The 26,374-nt window shown below is 42.6% G+C and overlaps 1 protein-coding gene across 1 annotated transcript in view; it reads right to left on the reverse strand.

The window, feature by feature from the left end:
- The window catches only part of COL24A1 (collagen type XXIV alpha 1 chain), a 256,293-nt gene that overhangs the window by 184,330 nt on the left and 45,589 nt on the right, over positions 1-26,374 (reverse strand). The window contains exons 5-7 of the mRNA XM_077278882.1: positions 18,679-18,732; positions 11,342-11,395; positions 9,464-9,517 (exon numbers count right to left, since the gene is read on the reverse strand). Of these exons, the coding sequence (XP_077134997.1) occupies positions 9,464-9,517; positions 11,342-11,395; positions 18,679-18,732 (162 nt within the window). The remainder of the gene's footprint in view (positions 1-9,463; positions 9,518-11,341; positions 11,396-18,678; positions 18,733-26,374) is intronic.

A 26,374-nucleotide genomic window follows, 5' to 3' on the forward strand; every position in this document is an offset into this window, starting at 1 on the left:
GGTTCGGTGCCCCCTCCTTGAGGGGGGGGTACTGTTGTGAAATTGGATTTTGGGCTCCCCCGGTGGCCACTGGTGGAATTGAACTGGTGTGCATCATCCTCTCTGTTCACCTGTTTCCATCAGGATGTGGGAGTCGCTATTTAGCCTTGCTCCTCTGTCACTTCCATGCCGGTCAACATTGTAATCAGAAGCCTTTCTGTGCATGTTCCTGCTGCTAGACAACTCCCAGCTAAGTTGGACTTTAGTCCTTGTTTGTTTTTGCATTTTGTTCCAGTTCACAGCTGTAGTTTCGTTTCTGTGTCTGGAAAGCTCTTGTGATCTGAAATTGCCACTCTGATGTTATGAGTTAATACTAGAGTCTTAAAGTAATTTCAGGATGGTGTTTTGATAGGGTTTTCAGCTGACCATGAAAGTGCCCTTTCTGTCTTCCTGCTATCTAGTAAGCGGACCTCAATTTTGCTAAACCTATTTTCATACTACGTTTGTCATTTCATCTAAAATCACCGCCAATATTTGTGGGGGCCTCTGTCTGCCTTTCGGGGAAATTTCTCTAGAGGTGAGCCAGGACTATATTTTCCTCTGCCAGGATTAGTTAGTCCTCCGGCCGGCGCTGGGCGTCTAGGGATAAAACGCAGGCTACGCTACCCGGCTACTGTTAGTTGTGCGACAGGTTTAGTTCATGGTCAGATTAGTTTCCATCCTTCCAAGAGCTAGTTCTTATGTTTGCTGGGCTATGTTCTCTTGCCATTGAGAACCATAACAGGGGCAATAATCAACGGTGCAGAGCATTGTATATGGCACAGCTTTCTATGGGGCAATAATCAACGGTGCTGAGCATTTTATATGGCACAGCTTTCTATGGAGCATCTATGGGGCAATAATCAACGGTGCAGAGCATTATATATGGCACAGCTTTCTATGGAGCATCTATGGGGCCATAATGAATGGTGCAGAGCATTATATGTGGCACAGCTTTCTATGGAGCATCTATGGGGCAATAATCAACGGTGCAGAGCATTATATATGGCACAGCTTTATATGGAGCATCTATGGGGCAATAATCAACGGTGCAGAGCATTATATATTGCACAGCTTTCTATGGAGCATCTATGGGGCAATAATCAACGGTGCAGAGCATTATATATGGCACAGCTTTATATGGAGCATCTATGGGGCAATAATCAACGGTGCAGAGCATTATATATTGCACAGCTTTCTATGGAGCATCTATGGGGCCATACTGAACGGTGCAGAGCATTATACATGGCACAGCTTTCTATGGAGCATCTATGGGGCCATAATGAATGGTGCAGAGCATTATATGTGGCACAGCTTTCTATGGAGCATCTATGGGGCAATAATCAACGGTGCAGAGCATTATATATGGCACAGCTTTCTATGGAGCATCTATGGGGCCATAATGAATGGTGCAGAGCATTATATGTGGCACAGCTTTCTATGGAGCATCTATGGGGCAATAATCAACGGTGCAGAGCATTATATATGGCACAGCTTTATATGGAGCATCTATGGGGCAATAATCAACGGTGCAGAGCATTATATATTGCACAGCTTTCTATGGAGCATCTATGGGGCCATACTGGACGGTGCAGAGCATTATACATGGCACAGCTTTCTATGGAGCATCTATGGGGCCATACTGAACGGTGCAGAGCATTATATATGGCACAGCTTTCTATGGAGCATCTATGGGGCCATAATAAACGGTGCAGAGCATTATATATGGCACAGCTTTCTATGGAGCATCTATGGGGCCATAATGAACGGTGCAGAGCATTATATATGGCACAGCTTTCTATGGAGCATCTATGGGGCCATAATGAACGGTGCAGAGCTGTTATGGTTCTCAATGGCAAGAGAACATAGCCCAGCAAATATAAGAACTAGCTCTTGGAAGGATGGAAACTAAACTGACCATGAACTAAACCTGCCGCACAACTAACAGTAGCCGGGTAGCGTAGCCTGCGTTTTATCCCTAGACGCTCAGCGCCGGCCGGAGGACTAACTAATCCTGGCAGAGGAAAATATAGTCCTGGCTCACCTCTAGAGAAATTTCCCCGAAAGGCAGACAGAGGCCCCCACAAATATTGGCGGTGATTTTAGATGAAATGACAAACGTAGTATGAAAATAGGTTTAGCAAAATTGAGGTCCGCTTACTAGATAGCAGGAAGACAGAAAGGGCACTTTCATGGTCAGCTGAAAACACTATCAAAACACCATCCTGAAATTACTTTAAGACTCTAGTATTAACTCATAACATCAGAGTGGCAATTTCAGATCACAAGAGCTTTCCAGACACAGAAACGAAACTACAGCTGTGAACTGGAACAAAATGCAAAAACAAACAAGGACTAAAGTCCAACTTAGCTGGGAGTTGTCTAGCAGCAGGAACATGCACAGAAAGGCTTCTGATTACAATGTTGACCGGCATGGAAGTGACAGAGGAGCAAGGCTAAATAGCGACTCCCACATCCTGATGGAAACAGGTGAACAGAGAGGATGATGCACACCAGTTCAATTCCACCAGTGGCCACCGGGGGAGCCCAAAATCCAATTTCACAACAGTACCCCCCCCTCAAGGAGGGGGCACCGAACCCTCACCAGAACCACCAGGGCGATCAGGATGAGCCCTATGAAAGGCACGGACCAAATCGGAGGCATGAACATCAGAGGCAGTCACCCAAGAATTATCCTCCTGACCGTATCCCTTCCATTTGACCAGATACTGGAGTTTCCGTCTGGAAACACGGGAGTCCAAGATTTTTTCCACAACGTACTCCAACTCGCCCTCAACCAACACCGGAGCAGGAGGCTCAACGGAAGGCACAACCGGTACCTCATACCTGCGCAATAATGACCGATGAAAAACATTATGAATAGAAAAAGATGCAGGGAGGTCCAAACGGAAGGACACAGGGTTAAGAATCTCCAATATCTTGTACGGGCCGATGAACCGAGGCTTAAACTTGGGAGAAGAAACCCTCATAGGGACAAAACGAGAAGACAACCACACCAAGTCCCCAACACAAAGCCGAGGACCAACCCGACGCCGGCGGTTGGCAAAAAGCTGAGTCTTCTCCTGGGACAACTTCAAATTGTCCACTACCTGCCCCCAAATCTGATGCAACCTCTCCACCACAGCATCCACTCCAGGACAATCCGAAGATTCCACCTGACCAGAAGAAAATCGAGGATGAAACCCCGAATTACAGAAAAAGGGAGACACCAAGGTGGCAGAGCTGGCCCGATTATTGAGGGCAAACTCCGCTAAAGGCAAAAAAGCAACCCAATCATCCTGATCTGCAGACACAAAACACCTCAAATATGTCTCCAAGGTCTGATTCGTCCGCTCGGTCTGGCCATTAGTCTGAGGATGGAAAGCAGACGAGAAAGACAAATCTATGCCCATCCTAGCACAGAATGCTCGCCAAAATCTAGACACGAATTGGGCACCTCTGTCAGAAACGATATTCTCCGGAATACCATGCAAACGGACCACATTTTGAAAAAACAGAGGAACCAACTCGGAAGAAGAAGGCAACTTAGGCAGGGGAACCAAATGGACCATCTTAGAGAAACGATCACACACCACCCAGATGACAGACATCTTCTGAGAAACAGGAAGATCCGAAATAAAATCCATCGAGATGTGCGTCCAGGGCCTCTTCGGGATAGGCAAGGGCAACAACAATCCACTAGCCCGAGAACAACAAGGCTTGGCCCGAGCACAAACGTCACAAGACTGCACGAAGCCTCGCACATCTCGAGACAGGGAAGGCCACCAGAAGGACCTTGCCACCAAATCCCTGGTACCAAAGATTCCAGGATGACCTGCCAACGCAGAAGAATGAACCTCAGAAATGACTTTACTGGTCCAATCATCAGGAACAAACAGTCTACCAGGTGGGCAACGATCAGGTCTATCCGCCTGAAACTCCTGCAAGGCCCGCCGCAGGTCTGGAGAAACGGCAGACAATATCACTCCATCCTTAAGGATACCTGTGGGCTCAGAGTTACCAGGCGAGTCAGGCTCAAAACTCCTAGAAAGGGCATCCGCCTTAACATTCTTAGAACCCGGCAGGTAAGACACCACAAAATTAAACCGAGAGAAAAACAACGACCAGCGCGCCTGTCTAGGATTCAGGCGTCTGGCGGACTCAAGATAAATTAGATTTTTGTGGTCAGTCAATACCACCACCTGATGTCTAGCCCCCTCAAGCCAATGACGCCACTCCTCAAAAGCCCACTTCATGGCCAAAAGCTCCCGATTCCCAACATCATAATTCCGCTTGGCGGGCGAAAATTTACGTGAGAAAAAAGCACAAGGTCTCATCACGGAGCAATCGGAACTTCTCTGCGACAAAACCGCCCCAGCTCCGATTTCAGAAGCGTCGACCTCAACCTGAAAAGGAAGAGCAACATCAGGCTGACGCAGCACAGGGGCGGAAGAAAAGCGGCGCTTAAGCTCCCGAAAGGCCTCCACAGCAGCAGGGGACCAATCAGCAACATCAGCACCCTTCTTAGTCAAATCAGTCAATGGTTTAACAACATCAGAAAAACCAGCAATAAATCGACGATAAAAGTTAGCAAAGCCCAAAAATTTCTGAAGACTCTTAAGAGAAGAGGGTTGCGTCCAATCACAAATAGCCTGAACCTTGACAGGATCCATCTCGATGGAAGAGGGGGAAAAAATATATCCCAAAAAGGAAATCTTTTGAACCCCAAAAACGCACTTAGAACCCTTCACACACAAGGAATTAGACCGCAAAACCTGAAAAACCCTCCTGACCTGCTGGACATGAGAGTCCCAGTCATCCGAAAAAATCAAAATATCATCCAGATACACAATCATAAATTTATCCAAATAATCACGGAAAATGTCATGCATAAAGGACTGAAAGACTGAAGGGGCATTTGAAAGACCAAAAGGCATCACCAAATACTCAAAGTGGCCCTCGGGCGTATTAAATGCGGTTTTCCACTCATCCCCCTGCTTAATTCGCACCAAATTATACGCCCCACGGAGATCTATCTTAGAGAACCACTTGGCCCCCTTTATGCGAGCAAACAAATCAGTCAGCAGTGGCAACGGATATTGATATTTAACCGTGATCTTATTCAAAAGCCGATAATCAATGCACGGCCTCAAAGAGCCATCTTTCTTAGCCACAAAGAAAAAACCGGCTCCTAAGGGAGATGACGAAGGACGAATATGTCCCTTTTCCAAGGACTCCTTTATATATTCTCGCATAGCAGCATGTTCAGGCACAGACAGATTAAATAAACGACCCTTAGGGTACCGTCACACATTGAAATTTTCATCGCTGCGACGGGACGATTCGTGACGTCGCAGCGATCGTATGGTTATCGCTCCAGCGTCGTAGACTGCGGTCACACGTTGCAATCACGGCGCTGGAGCGATGCCGAAGTCCCCGGGTAACCAGGGTAAACATCGGGTAACTAAGCGCAGGGCCGCGCTTAGTAACCCGATGTTTACCCTGGTTACCAGCGTAAACGTAAAAAAACAAACCGTACATACTCACCCGTCGGTGTCCTTCAGGTCCCTTGCCGTCTGCTTCCTGCTCTGAGTGCAGCCGTACCGTGAGAGCAGAGCGCAGCACCGCTGTGATCTGCTCTCACTTTCCGGCCGGCACTCAGAGCAGGAAGCAGACGGCAAGGGACCTGAAGGACACCGACGGGTGAGTATGTACGGTTTGTTTTTTTACGTTTACGCTTGTAACCAGGGTAAACATCGGGTTACTAAGCGCGGCCCTGCGCTTAGTTACCCAATGTTTACCCTGGTTACAAGCGAACACATCGCTGGATCGCTGTCACACACAACGATCCAGCGATGTCAGCGGGTGATCAAGCGACGAAAGAAAGTTCCAAACGATCTGCTACGACGTACGATTCTCAGCAGGATCCCTGATCGCAGTAGCGTGTCAGACACAGCGATATCGTAACGATATCGCTAGAATGTCACGAATCGTAACGTCGTAGCGATGGAAATTTCAATGTGTGACGGTACCCTTAGGGTATTTACTACCCGGAATCAAATCTATGGCACAATCGCACTCCCGGTGCGGAGGTAATGAACCAAGCTTAGGTTCTTCAAAAACGTCACGATATTCAGTCAAGAATTCAGGAATCTCAGAGGGAATAGATGATGAAATGGAAACCACAGGTACGTCCCCATGCGTCCCCTTACATCCCCAGCTTAACACAGACATAGCTTTCCAGTCAAGGACTGGGTTATGAGATTGCAGCCATGGCAATCCAAGCACCAACACATCATGCAGGCCATACAGCACAAGAAAGCGAATAATCTCCTGGTGATCCGGATTAATCCGCATAGTTACTTGTGTCCAGTATTGTGGTTTATTGCTAGCCAATGGGGTGGAGTCAATCCCCTTCAGGGGTATAGGAGTTTCAAGAGGCTCCAAATCATACCCACAGCGTTTGGCAAAGGACCAATCCATAAGACTCAAAGCGGCGCCAGAGTCGACATAGGCATCCGCGGTAATAGATGATAAAGAACAAATCAGGGTCACAGATAGAATAAACTTAGACTGTAAAGTGCCAATTGAAACAGACTTATCAAGCTTCTTAGTACGCTTAGAGCATGCTGATATAACATGAGTTGAATCACCGCAATAGAAGCACAACCCATTTTTTCGTCTAAAATTCTGCCGTTCACTTCTGGACAGAATTCTATCACATTGCATATTCTCTGGTGTCTTCTCAGTAGACACCGCCAAATGGTGCACAGGTTTGCGCTCCCGCAGACGCCTATCGATCTGGATAGCCATTGTCATGGACTCATTCAGACCCGCAGGCACAGGGAACCCCACCATAACATCCTTAATGGCATCAGAGAGACCCTCTCTGAAATTCGCCGCCAGGGCGCACTCATTCCACTGAGTAAGCACAGCCCATTTACGGAATTTCTGGCAGTATATTTCAGCTTCGTCTTGCCCCTGAGATAGGGACATCAAGGCCTTTTCCGCCTGAAGTTCTAACTGAGGTTCCTCATAAAGCAACCCCAAGGCCAGAAAAAACGCATCCACATTGAGCAACGCAGGATCCCCTGGAGCCAATGCAAAAGCCCAATCCTGAGGGTCGCCCCGGAGCAAGGAAATCACAATCCTGACCTGCTGAGCAGGATCTCCTGCAGAGCGAGATTTCAGGGACAAAAACAACTTGCAATTATTTTTGAAATTTTGAAAGCAAGATCTATTCCCCGAGAAAAATTCAGGCAAAGGAATTCTAGGTTCAGAAATAGGAACATGAACAACAAAATCTTGTAAATTTTGAACTTTCGTGGTGAGATTATTCAAACCTGCAGCTAAACTCTGAATATCCATTTTAAACAGGTGAACACAGAGCCATTCCAGGATTAGAAGGAGAGAGAGAGAGAAAGGCTGCAATATAGGCAGACTTGCAAGAGATTCAATTACAAGCACACTCAGAACTGAAGGAAAAAAAAAAAAAAAATCTTCAGCAGACTTCTCTTTTCTCTCCTTTCTCTGTCAATTAATTTAACCCTTTGGGGGCCGGTCAAACTGTTATGGTTCTCAATGGCAAGAGAACAGCCCAGCAAATATAAGAACTAGCTCTTGGAAGGATGGAAACTAAACTGACCATGAACTAAACCTGCCGCACAACTAACAGTAGCCGGGTAGCGTAGCCTGCGTTTTATCCCTAGACGCCCAGCGCCGGCCGGAGGACTAACTAATCCTGGCAGAGGAAAATATAGTCCTGGCTCACCTCTAGAGAAATTTCCCCGAAAGGCAGACAGAGGCCCCCACAAATATTGGCGGTGATTTTAGATGAAATGACAAACGTAGTATGAAAATAGGTTTAGCAAAATTGAGGTCCGCTTACTAGATAGCAGGAAGACAGAAAGGGCACTTTCATGGTCAGCTGAAAACACTATCAAAACACCATCCTGAAATTACTTTAAGACTCTAGTATTAACTCATAACATCAGAGTGGCAATTTCAGATCACAAGAGCTTTCCAGACACAGAAACGAAACTACAGCTGTGAACTGGAACAAAATGCAAAAACAAACAAGGACTAAAGTCCAACTTAGCTGGGAGTTGTCTAGCAGCAGGAACATGCACAGAAAGGCTTCTGATTACAATGTTGACCGGCATGGAAGTGACAGAGGAGCAAGGCTAAATAGCGACTCCCACATCCTGATGGAAACAGGTGAACAGAGAGGATGATGCACACCAGTTCAATTCCACCAGTGGCCACCGGGGGAGCCCAAAATCCAATTTCACAACACAGAGCATTATATATGGCACAGCTTTATATGGAGCATCTATGGGGCAATAATCAATGGTATGGAGCATTATATGTGGCACAGCTTTCTATGGAGCATCTATGTTACCCCCCTATGTTATCCATCTATGTTATCCCCCCTATGTTACCATTGTGCCTGTCTCCCCTAGCCCCCTTGTGCCCTCTCCTCTGCCCCCTCGTCACCATTTGCTTGTGTCTTTCTCACTGCCTCTGTATGGAGGGGCTGCATTACACTATGAGGGGGGCTGCGTTGTATTCTCTGGGGTTACATTGAGTTGTATGGCAGGGCTGCAGGGGGGGGCCCCATTTGGAAATTCGCACCGGGGCCCATAACTTTGTAGTTACGCCACTGATAACTCCTACTATATTACAAGCATTCAAAAAAAAAATCTGAGTGTTATTTGTGGTGCTACATAGGATTCCAGGAAAATGTGCCTTAAATTTTGATAACAATTACTTTTATTTTATGGGAGAGGGATGGGGTTTATAGCTGGGTGTGGTTTCCCTCATATAAACAGGGAACCTGTTATTACAAATTTTACTCTCACCCTCGAAGAGTCTAAGACTTTTCATATTACTGCTCTTCTTTAAAGGTGTTTTCCAGGATGGGGAAAAACATAGCTGCTTTCTTACAAAACAGTGGCACAAGTTGTGTGTGGTATTGTAGCTCAGTCCCGTTAAGTTTAATTTGAGTTAAGCTCCAATATGAGATTCAACCTGTGGACAGACATGGCTCTTTTTTTTACCTGATTGCCAAAGTTTCAAGTATATTTCTGATACCAGTACACTTGAGCTTTTTATACGTACAATCATTTTCTAGAAGATTGTGTTTGAAGGAAGACTCATTCATATAGCGAGAGATTTCTCTATAGATTAATATTGCACCACTTTATAATTAGCATGATACATTTACAGCTAGTTTTGCTGTTCTCCTCTGGACCTTTGGGTTTAAGGATTAGTTGACTAGTTGTGATATCTACCGTCTGTCTCCCTATATCTAAGACAATGGACATTGTAAGCCAAGAATAGGCAACTTTAAAGGGAACTTCTTAGTAGGATCAAGACAAAAATGCAGAACAATCTGGTAATCAGTTGCTACTTCCATGGGGACTACATTCAAATAGTCCAATACCTTTTCACCTGGCGGTCCACGGTCTCCCAATAAGCCAACTGGTCCAGGATCTCCCTACAACACAAAAAAAGGAAAACAGGGAGCTCAATAAATGGTCTGACAAAGATATGTTATAAAAACTCTGTAACTAAAGGAACTATGGCAGAAGTGGCTAAGTGAGCAAGGTAGCTTTGTAGTCCTGCGGAATACAAAGGTGGCTTCTTGTCAATCTCTATTCCCTTTAAGAAATTAGATTGTAAGCCACATTGGGGACAGGAATTAATACCAATTTCTATTACTTGTTAGAAGACATTGGTCATTACTACTAATTATCCTCACTTATCAGTATCTTTAGTTACCATGGGAGATTTATTAAATTAATTGTGCCATGGAATACATTTCTTATGTTTTAGACAGATATCACGCTTTTCTGTAAAGGGGTCCTGGCTTGGAGGAAAAATAGGCCTAGCTTAATGGAAAGGGTATCATTTAAAATGTGACAGTTTGTGTCAACATTTACATCACAAATTGGTGACAAGTCGGTCAACCACTTGGTGGTCTTAAGGTGTGCCAAATTTATCATCTAAGGGTACCGTCACACAGTGCCATTTTCATCGCTACGACGGCACGATTCGTGACGTTGCAGCGTCGTATAAGTATCGCTCCAGCGTCGTATACTGCGGTCACACGTTGCAATACACTGCGCTGGAGCGATAATTTCATGACGTATTTGCGATGTAGAAGCCGTTGGTTACTGTGCGCACATCATATACAACCTGTGTCACACAATGCAATCATGCCTCCACAGCGGGACACTAGACGACGAAAGAAAGTTTCAAACGATCTGCTACGACGTACGATTCTCAGCGGGGATCCGGATCGCAGTAGCGTGTCAGACACAGCGATATCGTAAATGCATCGCTGGAACGTCACGAATCGTGCCGTTGTAGCGATCAAAATTGCACTGTGTGACGGTACCCTAAGGTAAGCCACAGTGACAGGTTTGGCACATTTTAATTTCCCACAATGAGTGTCTATTATAAAGTGTCTGTGATTTAGGTTTAGTCCGAGGTCGAAACCTTTGTCCATAGGATCTATTACGATATATATGCATAGGTGTCATTAAGCTCCTTTTTTTTAAAGGAGATGCAAATACCATACTTTTTTCTTGGAAAAATCAAATTTCCAATGTCTTCTTATTTTTAATGATGTGCTTGGTCTATCACTTAAAGTCTTCTCATATTTAGCTACTTTTGAGATTAAAGGGATTGTCCAGGGCTTTGATACAGATGGCAACTTAGCTGCAATACCCAAGAATGTCCACTATACAGAATATGGACGAAGACAGGATCCAAAGTGTATAAACAGCCAGTAATAATAATAACAATCTCTTTATTTATATAACGCCAACATATTCCGCAGCGCTTTACAGTTTTTGCACACATTATCATCGCTGTAATCTAAATTCCCTATCAGTATGTCTTTGGAGTGTGGGAGAAAACCGGAGAACCCGGAGGAAACCCACACAAACACGGGGAGAACATACAAACTCCTTATATGTAGCTTCGTTCACAGTTTATATCCAGGAGCAAAGGGACCTGCTAATAGTTGATTAGTGGGGATGTCGGGTGTTCTGATTTTTATGACCCACCCTAAGAATAAGTCATTAGTATCAAAGTTCTGGACAACCTCTTTAATCATCCTTATAATTGTTTTATGCATTTGAGAGTAGTTTATTTTTCTGAGAATTACTAAAATTGTTTATTTCTATGTGATCCATGATCTTTAATGGAATGTGTCTCCTGAAAATGACTTGTTATTTAGATCCGTTAAATTAAATTAATTAAAGCAAGTGAAAAGTGAATCACTTCTAGCAATATAACAATAGGGCTCTAGTACCTTTGGGCCAGGTAGAGCATGCCCCGGTGACAATCCTGGATCTCCTTTTGGACCCTGTTGAACAGATAAAAACTTCTAGTGAATACAGTTCAGACAAATCTGCATTGTTTAGATACATTTTCTTCCTTTACATACAACAGTTCAAACATTATTTCATAGAGAAAGCATAAAGCATCCTTTCACCCTCTATGCACAGTTACAATATCTGCTAGAACTTGTGGAATTAGGTGGGAAAAGTGAGATCTTCCAATTTTAGCAATAATTTTTCTACAAGGGACAAAAAGTTGTTCTTGTTAAGCAAAGTTAGAAACAGTTGCACCCATCTCACTGAACCTATGTACAACCATCTATAAAAGGCTACATCCATATGACCTGACAATATACAATATCAGACAATTCCAGTTTAGCATAATATAGTCACATAAGGGTCTGTGTTGTGGCTGCAAGTTCTGGAACTCTCCGTGCTTTATGACTCCTTAGAGCCAGGTTCAGAGTTGAGCAGAGTCTAAATACAGCTCCCCAAAAATTACTCACCCATTCTGTACCAAAATATGCCATACAAATGTTTTTCTTTCAATCACTAAGAAAATAATTGTTGCATCTTCTATCAGATGCTATATTATTAAGGTATTCCTTGATAGAAAACTGTCTCATACAAAGAATACCTGTGTCTCTGAGTCACTTCTCACGGCCAAGCTGTGAGCCGGTCCAAGGTCAAAAGCCAGGAAGATACGTCATAAACAGAAGGAAGAAACAAAGTCTTAGGTAACTTTCCCAGGTCAGAATACCAGGAGGATAGTAGATCAGAGCAGAAGGGGTTAAACAGACAGATGGTCAGAATGGGTTCCAAGGTCAGGCAGAAAAAGATCTACAAACAGAACGCAAGGCACAGAGAGACAAACCACACAGTGGCTGAATGTACGTCTGGCAGAGGTCTGGGAGAAACAGCCCAGTTAAGTAGCCTGGCAATCACCTGAGACAATGAACACCTGGAGACAGCCAGCGCCTCCCAGTCTCAGATTGGATAGCCAAGCTGTCAATCAACACACTTACTGCTCAGCACGCCCCTGCACCAGACTGGAAGCTTGAGTTGTCAATCAAAGTACTGACAGCATCAGCATGCAACTGTACCAGGTTGGGCGGCTGAGCTGTCAGTAACTGCATCCCAGAAACACTGGGAGGTGGAACCGTATCAATACCTCTGTTACATGCTGCCATACAAAGAATGCATAGGGACCCACTTACTTCTTTTTAAATTCCAACAGAAATGCACAGGAACTCCCCTTTTTTTGTGTTTGCCTGGCAGGTTTGTCGAAATTTGATTTTTTGCAATAGGCCAATGTGATGTGAACAAAGCCTAAAATAGCTAAAATAACATAATCAAGGAAATAAGAAACCCAAGTAATCCTAAGAAAATAAACACATTACATGATTTGTCTTCAAAACTCACTTTTTTTATACTGTTATGACATTTACAAGTACAGGTTAAAAAGTAGGTTAGGTGGGGGCTGAGAAGGTAAGCCCAAAAATCTATTCTCAGCTACAGCAGACAGACAACAAACCTTTCCTCAACCTTCTCATCCAGAACAAAAACTGTTATGCACTAGCCTCAGTTCAGCAGGGCTTCACCACTTTCCACAATGGCCGCTGCCCTTTGCTGTGCTCCACGTCAGGTTTTACAAGAGATCCGGCGTGGTTCCATGACATAATCTGCCTATGCCTATTTAAGGCCTACTAAGACACACACATGCATCTTGGTATTGAGACTCCTAGTCCTGTTTGTTTGTTGTGCTCCTACATCAGCTCCAGGTCTGCATCTGCCTTGTGATCCTGCATACCTGCTGCCTTTGTTGCTTTGAACTTGTCTGTGTCCTCTCGGCATCTGTCCTCTCTAATGTGCCAAACCCTCGCTCCACAGGTGCCTTTCTACCTGCTGCACCAATGCCCGGGGTCCATGTATCCACCAGGACCTGAGACAATGTGGATCTACCTCACTAGGTGAACCTAACAGGACCCTTATTTTGGAATTAGGTTCCGATCAAGTATGCACCAAGAATACTTAATTCCCAGAATATCCCTACAGCAGATGTTGGCCAGTATGCAGTGTGTTATAGCCAAATAGCATTTTATGGAACATAATGCCCAGTATACAAGGTATATCTGATATAGTAAGAGCCCATTTGTGGGCCTTCTCTAGAACAATTTTTTTTCTCTGCTCTGTGTATGTTACCTAAGATATCTTCACAAGGATGGTTTCTAGGAAAAAATTAGAATACTCTCAAGGTTATTAAAAGCCGTTTGTTTGGTTTGGCCCGGTCCCTAAACCTATTTCTCACTTGTGTATTCTGCAGGCTGCAATCATAAAGCCACCATAAATACCAAACTATGTCATTGCTGGTTTAAACATAGCTCTGTTTAGGCTGAAGAGCGATTTGTATGTATAATCATCCCAAATTACAAGCTACTACTTGGAATCAGATCACTAAAAGACATCTTAATGCTCCTTGAAGCACAGAGGAGGGAACAGAAAGCTCTACACTAATATTAGTATACACTAGATACGTGGACTCCATACCTAACCATCACACCTATGTGGACATCCCGTTCCAGAACGAACGGTGTAAAAACGTAGTAAGATCTTTACTTCCAACCTAGGTGGGGTTAATACCACGTTCTCCTCCCCTTCCAGCACTCCATTGGGTCTTCTGGCCCAAAAATGGCATTTAGACTTTTGCCACCATTGTCAGCGAACCCCGGGTGAGCCAATGTCAACCCTGTTGGGTCCGGAGGTGATTATAAGTGTTATTATTTTACAAGGCGGGAACATAGGGATTCAGTTTGGGTGTCCGACTATTGGGCAACCCCTGCTATATTTATTGGATGCTCTTTGGCTCATTACCAGCTGAAATTAATGGGTACCCAAGTAAAGCATGCCCATCATAGAACGAGTTGCTTTATGCAGTTGTTCGGTGGCCTTATGTCTTGGCTTATAAATGGGGCTCCCAGGCTCTTCATCAAAATTGGCATGTGGTATTACTAACAGATAATCAAAATACGTAAAGATGCATTATAAAGCATGGAGGAGGCAAGGTCAGTGGATTGTGAGCACTACTTGGCAGGGGGCCCAAAATGGATGTAGACTTTTACAATGTTGAGTGCTTAGAAGGTGTATTTTTTGTTACTATAGATGGGATACATCGCACTCCTTACAGTTGTAAGAAACCACTCCATAGTAAAAAAAAAAAAAAAAAATAGAGAAAGCTTTGGCACTCCAATTTGCAGGTTTTGCGATGTAGTTCTTTAATAGTGAGGCATTCCAAAAAAACACACGTTTCAGTCTGAAACTCCAGACCTTCATCAGGCAATGGATTGCACAAGGAGAGTAACAAAGCAAAGGCTGGGTAAGAAGCGATGCGGTGGAGTGGACAGACATCGCTGGTATGGAGGTAAAATACGTCACTGACGTGTGGCACCATGATGCACCGACGACTATCGCCTCCGCAGCAGCGCTTTTCCCACAGCAGCGCTTTTCCCACAGCATCTGCTTTCTACTTTCCGTCTTGTGCAATCCGAAAGTCTGGGTTTTCAGACCGAAATATTACTTGAATTATTTGCATTGCCTCACGATTAAAGAACCACATCACTAAACCTGCAAATTGGAGTGCCGAGGTTTTCTTTTGTACGTGTTTGGTTACTGAGATGAACGCAGGGTCTAATCCTACTATATAGGGGAACAGCTGTTCCAGTTTCCATAGGAAACACTTTCTGTCAGTTTCTCTTCTTTTTTTTGTATAAGGGCTATGTGAGCGAGGAGCTTTGTTATGGCTGTGTAACACATGCTCAGTGTATGATTACAAGCACATGCGACACACTGCTCTCCAATACCCAGACAACACAATTACTTCACTTCAAAGCTTTTTACTATGACTGGCTCGGAGTCAGTGAATGAAATGAAGACATATGTCTAATAAACCACAACAAAGTCACTGTCTATTTCCATATCGGATAGTGTCTTATTTCTTACAATCCGATGTGTTTTTCTCCAGTGCGCAATGAAGGGGAGACCCTGCTTATCATTCCCTCCTTCATGTAGGCCCAGGGGTGTAACTAAGGTGGGTGCAGGGGTTTCAATGGTACTGATGCTCTGGAGCCCAGAGGGGACAAATGGGTCCCTTTGGGCCGTATGAGAACACCAACACTTTTAAAGGCTAGTGATAGCTGCGTTGGGGTCTACAAGCTTCAAGTTACCCCACTGTGCAATCCCTCCCACGTAATCCGTCCATCAAGAGTAATCCCATTTACCAATCATACTTGAACAATCGCTTTTCAGAATCACTTTCACAAAACCAGAGACGCTGCACAACACGGCTGACAAGTAAATGCCATTATTATGAATGCTCACATAGCCCTTGTACAACAAATGGCCAACTGGCCGTCATCTTTTGACCTTTTCCTTCCACTTCTCCTGTAATCCTAACCTGCCTCATCTTCACATCTGTTACACATCTGTCTCAGGTATCCCGGGCTCTGCTTGCTTCACCTCGGTCTGCTGCTCTCTGTTGTGCTCCACATCAGGTTTTGCAGGTTTCCCAGCGTGGCTCAGTGACATTGTCTCACTAATCCTATTTAAGGCCCATTAGGACACACACCTGTGACTTAAGATAGTGTCTCAAGACTTTTGTATGGTATTCTCCACCTTCTGTGCTCACCATGCTTTAACTTGTTTTCATCTCTGCTGAGTTCCTCTGCATTCTTCCTGCTGCTCCCAACTCCTCCCAATACCTCACTTCCAACGTGCTTTCTTGCTTGCTGCAGCAACGGCCAGGGTCTGTTAACAAACCAAGACCTAAGGCTTAGAGGACCCTCCTCTCCAGGTGAGCCTAAACAACCCTGATGCCTCAGCCGACCACTCTACATATCCTAGATAAGCCACTCAGCAGTGAAAGCGGTGTGCATTGTCTAATGCACTCTTATAAGCAGTGGGTTACACCAGGGAACGGTGACCCTTTCCAAAAACCAGAACAAAAATAACTCAAGGAGAAATGCGGTAGGAGGTCTTCACTTTTGGATCATTACAGCCAAAGGACCAAATGGCAGCCAGGATTTTATAGCCAGACAACAAGGTTATATGTGTTTTACAATGCATGGCCTTTTTTTTAAGTGTTTTTAGTGCCAACTGCTGTCAGTCTTTTTAGGTGACTTGGGGATCTTCAATATTTCTAGACACTCACAATCTGAGTGAGTAGGCACGTAAGGTATGAAGTCCCATTCCACTTTTTTGCGTTTCTTTTTTTCGTTTTTCACCTGCAAAATTTTTAATTCAATGTTTCAATATACTGAAAAAAAAAACTAGAGCATGAAGAAAATGTTTTGCAGCGTTTTTCTTTTGTGGAACAGCAATGCAGTTTTCAGCACTTGAGCTTTTACATATGCAAGTAAGATATGCAATGGCCAACATTACTTAGTTCCCGAACATCAGGCAATATTTATCAGCCCGTCACATGGAATCCATAAGTTGTTCTTTACAAGGAAGTACAATTTATCAATAATTTTCCCATGTCTGATGTTGCTTAGCATCCATTCCCTCATGCTGCCGGTCACAGATCTCACGTTCTTGTTAACATTCTTTACAGATAAACTTCCGTATGTTGTTCCGGTAATGGAACCCTCATCAGCCATTACCTGTTCTAAGACAAGCTTTTCCCAATGTGAAATTTCTTAAATCCATCATTCCTCTCTGAAAAGTCAGTCATTCCCGAAGATAAATGATCATTTCATTCATTAATTGTCATTCTTAAAGAAACACTAAGCATGGAAAATACACTTCAATTTCCCAGCTCATCCTTCTTAATCTCCTCTTTTATCATTTTTTGTATGGCTGCAGGCAACGTCACACGAGCCCTGAGAGACCCGGCGCTGATGTCGCTGGAACAGTGCCGGCGCCGGCCCCAGAGGTGAGTAGAGGCTGTTTTTATTGTACATATAGTGATTGAGAGGAGGCTGTCCGAGCAATGGACAACCCCTTTAAAATTCAGAACCTCCATTCAAGATCACCATTTTTCTAGTGGGAGAAGAGAATGAAGGTGAAAAAGGAGGATATGACATGGGTGGCTACATGGGGCACATGCTGTATATCAGAAGCTATGTGGGGCACATGCTACATATCAGAGGCTACATGGGGCACATGCTGTATATAAGACGACGTGGGGCACATGTTGTATATCAGAGGCTACATGGTGTACATGGGAGGCTACATAGGGCTCATACTGTAATGGGAGGCTATGTGGGGGCTCATAGGGTATAGTATAGTATAGGAGGCAATGTGGTGGCGCAATACTGTACATGGGAGGCTATGTGGGGGCTCATAGGGTATAGTATAGTATAGTATAGTATAGTATAGGAGGCAATGTGGTGGCGCAATACTGTATATAGAAGGCTATTCTACATTATATCCAGGGCTGTATGTTGGCTATTATAATATATAGAGGGCTCCGTGTGGGCTGATATGGTGTATACGGGGGTTGTGTGGGCTCATAGGTATATAGGGGGTTGTCAAAATGTTTATTTCTGCTCATAAAATTCATATTAATCTAAAATAATTATAAATTTTCTAAAATACGTGAAAAACTGATGTATGAACGAGGCCTAATGGTGGAAAAAAATACAGCTTCTGTTTCACTTTCTTTGCAATTTCAGATTTTGAATGAATTTTTTGCTTTAGGGGTACCACTTTACAGCATTTTAAGGGTATTTGCGCACAATGCATTCTTTAGGCGGATTTCGCCCGGAACCCGGCTTAAAAAATCAATAAAGAAAAGTCAAAAAGAATGAACAAAAATGCAAAGCAATGTGAAACCGACATTTAGTAACTTCTTTAAACTGCTTCAGGCTTCGAAAGTCGTGATGTGGCTGCATAACCGTATCAAACTGTGTGTATGGCCTAATAATAATAATAAAAATAATAATAATAATTGGCTGGTAAAGTGTAACTTGTTCTCGGATAGTTGTAACATGTATCTACAAAGTACACAACTGCGTCCTAAAATAGACAAGGTAAGGTGAGCTTCTTCCAAACTATCAAAGCTCGGGGGCTGATTGATAGTCGTTTACTGATCTCGACACTTTAATTTTGGCAACGTTTTAGAGAAAACAGCCTGACATATTGTTGGACTCTTCTCTGACTGTTCTAATTTTGGTTTTATCTTTATATGCAAAAAACTCCCCTCTAGCATTAAAGCTACATAAAGTTATGATTTAGAAGCAAAATGTGTCGCCATTCATCATATTATACCTCTCTCAGCCTGTTCTTGATCTACACAAAGTTTACTGTTACTTACTTTTGGACCAGGTGGGCCAGGTAATCCAGGGCTGCCATGGGGTCCAACCATACCCTAGAAAATAGAAAGATGATTAATATTCTTCATCTTATAGTTTACATAGTGAATGAACCCACTTAAGAGGCTAAACAACTTCATATGCATGACAAATCTCTTACTGATTCCAAGTTACAGATTGTAATAAAAGCCAGAGCTGCATTCACAATTCTGTAAATTTCAGAGCTGAAATTCCTTAAATATCTGTAAAACGCTTCCTCTGGGGCTTTGCATTCTGAGAAGTGTCATCATTTCCCTATGCATCGTACAGCAATCTGATAATTTGGAAACAACCTGTCCAACTGCATTAAATGAGTTTTGTCTTCAGTTTCTACATCTGATTTTATCCGGAAGAGCAGAGCCATTTGCAATGCAACAAAAATGTAGTATAGTATGACATGAAAGTTGTTCAGGTAAATGGCCATCCAAATAATAGAATAAAAGCTAATTTCTGGTAGAACGTGAAGCCACTTGTAAAGAGCAGCTCTTCTCGCTGGCTCACAGAAGGGTTACCTGACCATTCATGATGAGCAAATGCCCTGGTAGGAGGAAGGTTAGCATAGAGGCTGTCAATCACACAGGAGGAGGCGGAGTTGGGCTGGAAATAGAACTAGAGGGAGAGAGGCTTCAGATCTACCATAGTCCTTAAGCCTAATTTGCATATCCTTTCCTCCTGATTTCTAAAGAATGGAGGAAAGGACTGGCCGTGAAAAGGTGATGCTGGACTTTTCTTTGAAAGAGCTACACACACATGTAAATAGTATTGGAGGCGAAATCCTGCTGACATATTCCTTTTAATGTATTGTGAGCAATTGCAAAAAATATATCAACTCTTCGTAGATACTACGCTTGGTCAAAATCAAACTCAGTACCCCAATGCTATAAAACAGCTATACTTACCAAAGCATCAATTTCCAGAAAAAAAATTAGAAAAAATGGCTGCTTTCCAACAAAAATAGTGCCATGCCTGCCTGCAGGCCTACAAGTCAAGCCTATTCCCTTCAGTGTAGCTGATCTACAATACCAAACACAACCTGTAGACAAGCCTTTGAAATGGTTTTTCATTTAAAGCAAAAAGATAGCTCACTGAATGGATGATGTTCCAAAGGATTCAACATAGCAATAACTTACATGTCTAATAATTCAATAATAGGGGGAACCGACTTTTATTTGAGAACATGATTACATTTTGGCTTTGAGATTAGGTGACTCCAATTCCTGATTGATAGTTGGAAATTTGAGATACAAAGTCAATGTTTTTTATGGTCAAAACAGACTACAGTCAAAGCATTGACTTCAAACTATTTTGCAAAACGTCAATAGTGCAGATGAAAACATGCAATGACGTATCTTTACTGTAATTTTGCAAAAATAATAAAGATGAGGAATGTATGAACCTTCCCATCTATAGTTGCTCATGTGTGAAAAGATGGATCATGAACCTATGTGTAAGAAAGTGAAGGAACTAGGAGTGCAGGTCGTCTTCTCATCCATCCTCCCAACGGATGGACATGGACCAAGAAGAATGAACAGGAAGGACTCTACAGGTGAACAACTGGCTACGTTGATGGCGTCGTGAGAAACATTTTAGGTTTCTTAACCATGGAATGAATTACCTGTATGATGGACTACTTGCTAGAGATGGGTTGCATCTTACGAAAACAGGAAAACACATATTTGGTAGACGCCTTGCTACACTTATCAGGAGAGCTTTAAACTAGAGCAATATGGGAAAGGAAACATACTGCCAGGATAAAATATGCAGCTAATTAATTCTTTTCAGAACCCTGCAATTAGAAGTAGAAATAAAGAACAAAACATCAAACTGTGAATGAAAATAGAGGAACAAGAGAAACCGACTACAAGCTAAAATGTTTCTATACAAAAGCACATAGCATGAGAATCAAAGAGAATTGGAGCTGCTAACACAGGAAGAGACATATAATGTCATAGGCATTAATGAAACTTGGTGGGATGATAAACATGATTGGAATACAAACATTGAAGGCTACAACATATTTATTAGAAACAGGAGTAACAAGAGGGGAGGAGGTGTTGCATTGTGTGTTAAGAAAATGTATATCTCCACAGAGATCCAAGCTTCAGAGACTGGTAGCTCTGTAGAAACTGCTTGGGTAAGAATACAAGGAGAGAAGAACAGAAAGGACACTATCGTAGGTGCTTACTATAGGCCACCTCAACAGACTGAAGATATGGATGAACTCTTTTTCTCAATAAAATACAACATCGTGATTATGGGAGATTTTAACTAACCAGATATTTGTTGGGAATCTCTCTCAAGAAAAAAGTAATGGGTCCAGAAAATTCTTAGCTCACAATTTTATCTTTCAACAGTTAGAAGAGAGAACAAGAGGATCTGCAATCTTGGACCTAATTCTTACTAACAGGGAGGAAATGATTGAGGAAGTAAAGATTTCTGGAAATTTAGGAGGCAGCGATCATGCTATCATTGAATTTTGGATTACAAGAGGAGGAAGACCTGCATGAACTCAGTCTTTAAGGTTGGACTTAAAGTCCAAATGCAGGGAGCCAGCTGTCAATCAGAATGATGTCAGCATTGCCAACCCATCGACAAAGCAGAACAGAAGAGACGCCACTGCTCTGTTGATGTGAAGCAGCAGAATCGCTGGCAGGAATGGTCCGTAACCACTCTGTGCTGGCAGAGATGTGCACTGGGCAGAAAATGTCAGGTAGTTAGCAACTATCTGCCTGTTAGTTCCTAGGCCCATAGTAAAAAAAAAATCAAATAGTCCTGGATAACCCCTTTAAAGGGAACCTGTCACCTGAATTTGGCGGGACAGGTTTGCGGTCATATGGGCGGGGTTTTCGGGTGTTTGATTCACCCTTTCTTTACCCGTTGGCTGCATGCTGGCCGCAATATTGGATTGAAGTTCATGCTGTGTCCTCCGTAGTACACACCTGCGCAAGGCAATCTTGCCTTGCGCACGCGCAGTATGCTTTGCCCACCTGCGGGCAAAGCCAAAAAGCATTAGTGCGCATGTGCCGGCGCACTATGTCCCGGAAGTATTTCGCTGTGTTCCGGGACATAGTGCGCCGGCGCATGCGCACTAATGCTTTTCAGCTTTGCCCGCAGTTGGGCAAAGCATACTGCGCTTGCGCAAGGCAAGATTGCCTTGCGCAGGGGTGTACTACGGAGGACACAGCATGAACTTCAATCCAATATTGCAGCCAGCATGCAGCCAGCGGGTAAGGAAAGGGTGAATCAAACACCCGAAAACCCCGCCCATATGACCACAAACCTGTCCCGCCAAATTCAGGTGACAGGTTTCCTTTAATGCAATGACAAATGGTCCATAAGGACATCACATGATCGTAGGGTTGACTGACATCGATCAAAAGCCAAAGTCACAGAGGTTTGAGAGTCAAAAAATGCCATTACTGAATATCATTATGACCAATTTAACACCTTTTTCATTCTAAATATATCTTTAATGTCTACTGATTTTCTTTCTTTTCATTTTCTGATTTTTAAACAATACAGAAAACCAACTACGGTAATACTTTTTTTGCCAAGACAATTAGCATAACTGGAAAATTCACAAACATATGGGAAAACCAAGTAATCCAGAGCAGTTTACGCCATGCTTGTTAATACCACCATTGCTTGTTATATAAGGATACATATCCTTTAAAGAAGTGGACCACCCACTTAAGAACACATATAATCCTATGGATCTAATCTGTCAGGAACACTTGAAATCTGCAGCGTGTTTAGGCTGACGGGGGTGGCATGGCTGGGTCTAGTTATACGAGTAAAACTTCCAACCACATGTAACCATAAACCAACTGGGCTATGTGCCATTTATGCACAAAGTTTTCAGACAGCATTGCCTTTCTAATAACACAAATTTCTCCTATGTTTCTAATTTTTGTTAGATTGGAAATGGGTATAACGGGCAAATTCCACCGACTTGGCATCATTTAAAGGATTTCTCTGGAGCTTTACGACACACCATCAATGTTTGATAGGTAGAGTTGGACCTTGAGGATCCCTGTCAAACATAATATAGATGGAACTGTGACCATGGCAAGAAGATCCCCCTACATTGTCCTGATCTGAAAATACCCCAATTCTCCAAATACCCCAAAGGGTGGGACAATGTAATAGAAGAATAATGGCTTAAGAATAACCTGAAATATGGCACTTAGTGGTCTACTGAAGACCCTCATTTCTGCCATGTTAGAGCTTCTGTAAAGTCCGGCCCATGGGCTACTACGCTTCAGAGGTGATTGTAAATTTCGCAATACCCTAGAATAAGAGAGGAGAGGGGGATATTGTGCTCATCACACCTTGCAGTCCAATGCTGGAGGTTGAAATCCGTGCGTAGGGTTCCGGTCCCGCTGATGAAGTTCAGCCAAGTAATGAAAGTGTGAGGAGGAAAGAATTTGGCACATCCATCCAACAATGAATAAAGTATATCAAACATTTATTCGAGAATCTTAAAAAAACATAAATTCCAAGGATGTAAAAACCTCACGTTTCTGACATCCAAGCGCCCTTTGTCATAGGATGATGACTATGGGCGCTCCTCACAATTTCATACACTACAATACTATACTTTGTATTAAATAGCCAAAGTGTAAAAAAACGTAAAAAAACATTTATATATTTGCCATATATTTTTAAACTGTTTTAAAAGTTAAAATTATTCCTCTTTTTTTTTTACAAACGTAAATAGCAAAATATAAATAATAGAAAAATAACATATTTGGTATTTCCGCCTATGTCATTGTCAGAAACTAATAAAATATAAAAACATTTATCCCATATGGAGACTGCCAATACAAAAAAAAAATCAAAGTGCCAAAATTTACGGTAAATATTTTTTGGTCTTTGCAATTTCCTAAAAAAATTGCAATAACAAGTTATCAAAACCTTACATTCAAAACTACAACTACTTGTCCTTCAAAAAAACAAGCCCTCGTATGGTGAGGACGAGTAACAATAAAACTTTTTTGGTTGTTGGAAGAAAGAAAAGCTAACAAATGAAAAATCGCTCAGTTGTATATATGTATATATATATATATATATATATATATATATATATATATATATATATATATATATATATATATATATATATATATATGTATATAAATTATTTTTTTTAATTAAAATTATTCTTTATAAAAATAAATGTTTGATAGGCTTTTGTATCTTTTTTTCAGCCATTTTGATAGATTTGAGATATTGCTATTATTATTTATTATTATAGCGCCATTTATTCCAGTTCCAGATATCTGCGCTATTATTTATTTATCATTTTTCCACTTTAATGGGGCACCCTTAAGTCCCACTTATAGGTGAAAACAGCCACTTGCTTTTATATTAATTACTGGAAAAGTTGATCCGGATCTGCTATAATACCCAACATGATTCTTTGTATTTCTTTCAGATACTTAAACGCTCAGGTCAATATGTAACAGATAGTAGAAGAATATTACTAAGGTAACTAATAAAAAAAATAAAATAAAAAATTCAAAATATTTTTCTTAGGTTTGACACTTTTGTTCAGTATCAAAACCCCTGATCACCGGGATTATAAAGACATTGTAGCTGTGCGTGTGTTGCCCTGAGCGTTTTGCACCATAATTGCACAGCAATTCTGAACACGGCCCGGCTTCCTTCTCCCCTGTAGCTAGGTTTGGCAGAACACTTTTGAAAGTCAGGGAACTGGAGAGGTGGAGAAGAGGATGACTTACATTCCCTGCCTGTCAGTGGCGCACATGTAAATGCTTTCTGAGCTCAAGCAGACAGTTGGCTCTACTTGAATGGTATGGTCTCCTCAAATAACCCAAAATACAAACTTGGAGGAGAGAAAAAAAAAAGCCACTTTCATTACTGAAGCAAAACTAATTCAATCTGTTCAAATGCAAAAAAAAAAAAAGTATTAATCGCAACTGGATCTGGTGAAAATCTGTTCCAGAATGAAACATTTGTCATTTCTATTGGGATCCTGTTTTTGTTTTTTCAATATTGCATCTGATCATTGAGAAATACTTATAACAGATCAATCAAGTATAGATGGTGTTTCTGCAATTGTGAAGCCTGAAGCAATAAATCAAAAGTTTCTCAACTGCTATACTTAAAGAGGCATCCGATGGATGCACTCATGACAGACATGCGAATACCCGTCTATAAGCGGCAGCCAGACGTCGCTGGGATTACAGTAGAGCGAAATCTGCTATTAGCGTTACGGAAGCAAAGTCCCTTTGCTTGGTTGTTTCCATAATCACAGTCACCTCTGATTGCTGGTCTCAAATGACTCAAATGGGAATAGTCTCTTAAAAATAGGTATCCCTAGAAAAATGTGTCATATCAAAAATCCTGAAAGGCAGATACAGCAATAGCTGATTTACCGTAGTTACGGAATCTGCAGGGTTTCTATCGGAAAACGTTTTTGGGTTTTGGACTCAATTCAGCAAGGTGGGTTTGCCAGAATTCTGGCAAATGTGGCAAATGTTTCGCACAACAAGTCCTGGCCAACTCAGCCAAAGTTTCCGACAGATTCACCATTATTCCTGACACTGAAGTGGTGTACTGGCGTGAATTATATCAGAAACGTAAGCCAGTCCCTGGCTTGAGAAAACAGAGGGGACAATACAAGCGCAACAGGGTCTTATCAAATAAACCAGTGAAGGATTGGAGGATGCGGTGACTGCTCACCTTGGGAGGTTGTGTGGCCCACTTGATGGTTAATTCCAGCACTGCATTCAATAAAACGCCAATCTTAAAGAGGTTGTCAGGTACCTTTAATGTTGATGGCCTATCTTTACGATAGATCATCAATACTAGATTGAGGGGGGTGCGACATCTCGCTCCCTCGCCGATCAGTTGTTCTTGGTGCTGGCTGTGACCAGATGTGATCAGTTGTGGAGCTGCAGAGCACAGTTTCATCAGTTTTATAGTGGTCGCGATGTGGTACTGCACATCTGCCTTTATCTGAATGAAGTGGGGTGAAACGGCAGTCGCCTGCTGCAGCCAATATGCAGATGATGAAGCTATGCTATTCCCCAACTAACCACAGCCAGCTGCTTCTGGCACTGGGAAAAGCTGATCGGTACGGGTTCCGGGTGTTGCACGCCCACTGATCTGGTATTGATGACCTATCCTAAGGATAAGCCATCAATATTAAAATATCGGACAAGCCCTTTAATATATGGTACCTTTTTATATAATTTTGGCTTCCATGTGCCTCTCTAAGGTGATGTTACAAATTTATACTCAGCCACCTTTCCCATATGGAGGCTGACAATCTACTCTCTTCTTACTTCCCCTGCAGAAAGGGTCTTGCCAGCTATACTGACATGTTACTGCAGAAGCTCTGCTCCTTCCCTGACAAGCCAGGCAAAAAAGCTATTTATATCGACAATAAGTGTCATAACTATTGAATGGATCAGTTTTTTTAACAGCATATAAATGGCAAACACTGGTCATTTTCTTTATACTCTATACAAGGAATATTATATCTAGTTGTGGAATAACCTTTGATTTGGCCAAACGCTGTGCAAAGGCCTTTAGGAATAGCCGACTATCTGACTAGTATGGGGGCCTCTTAACTGTCCCTTCGCGGATGATGTTGGGGTAGCAAAGGGATGGACAGTTCGATGACTGATC

Source organism: Ranitomeya variabilis, chromosome 8, assembly GCF_051348905.1.
Source record: "Ranitomeya variabilis isolate aRanVar5 chromosome 8, aRanVar5.hap1, whole genome shotgun sequence".
In the NCBI taxonomy this organism is placed as follows: Eukaryota; Metazoa; Chordata; class Amphibia; order Anura; family Dendrobatidae; genus Ranitomeya; species Ranitomeya variabilis.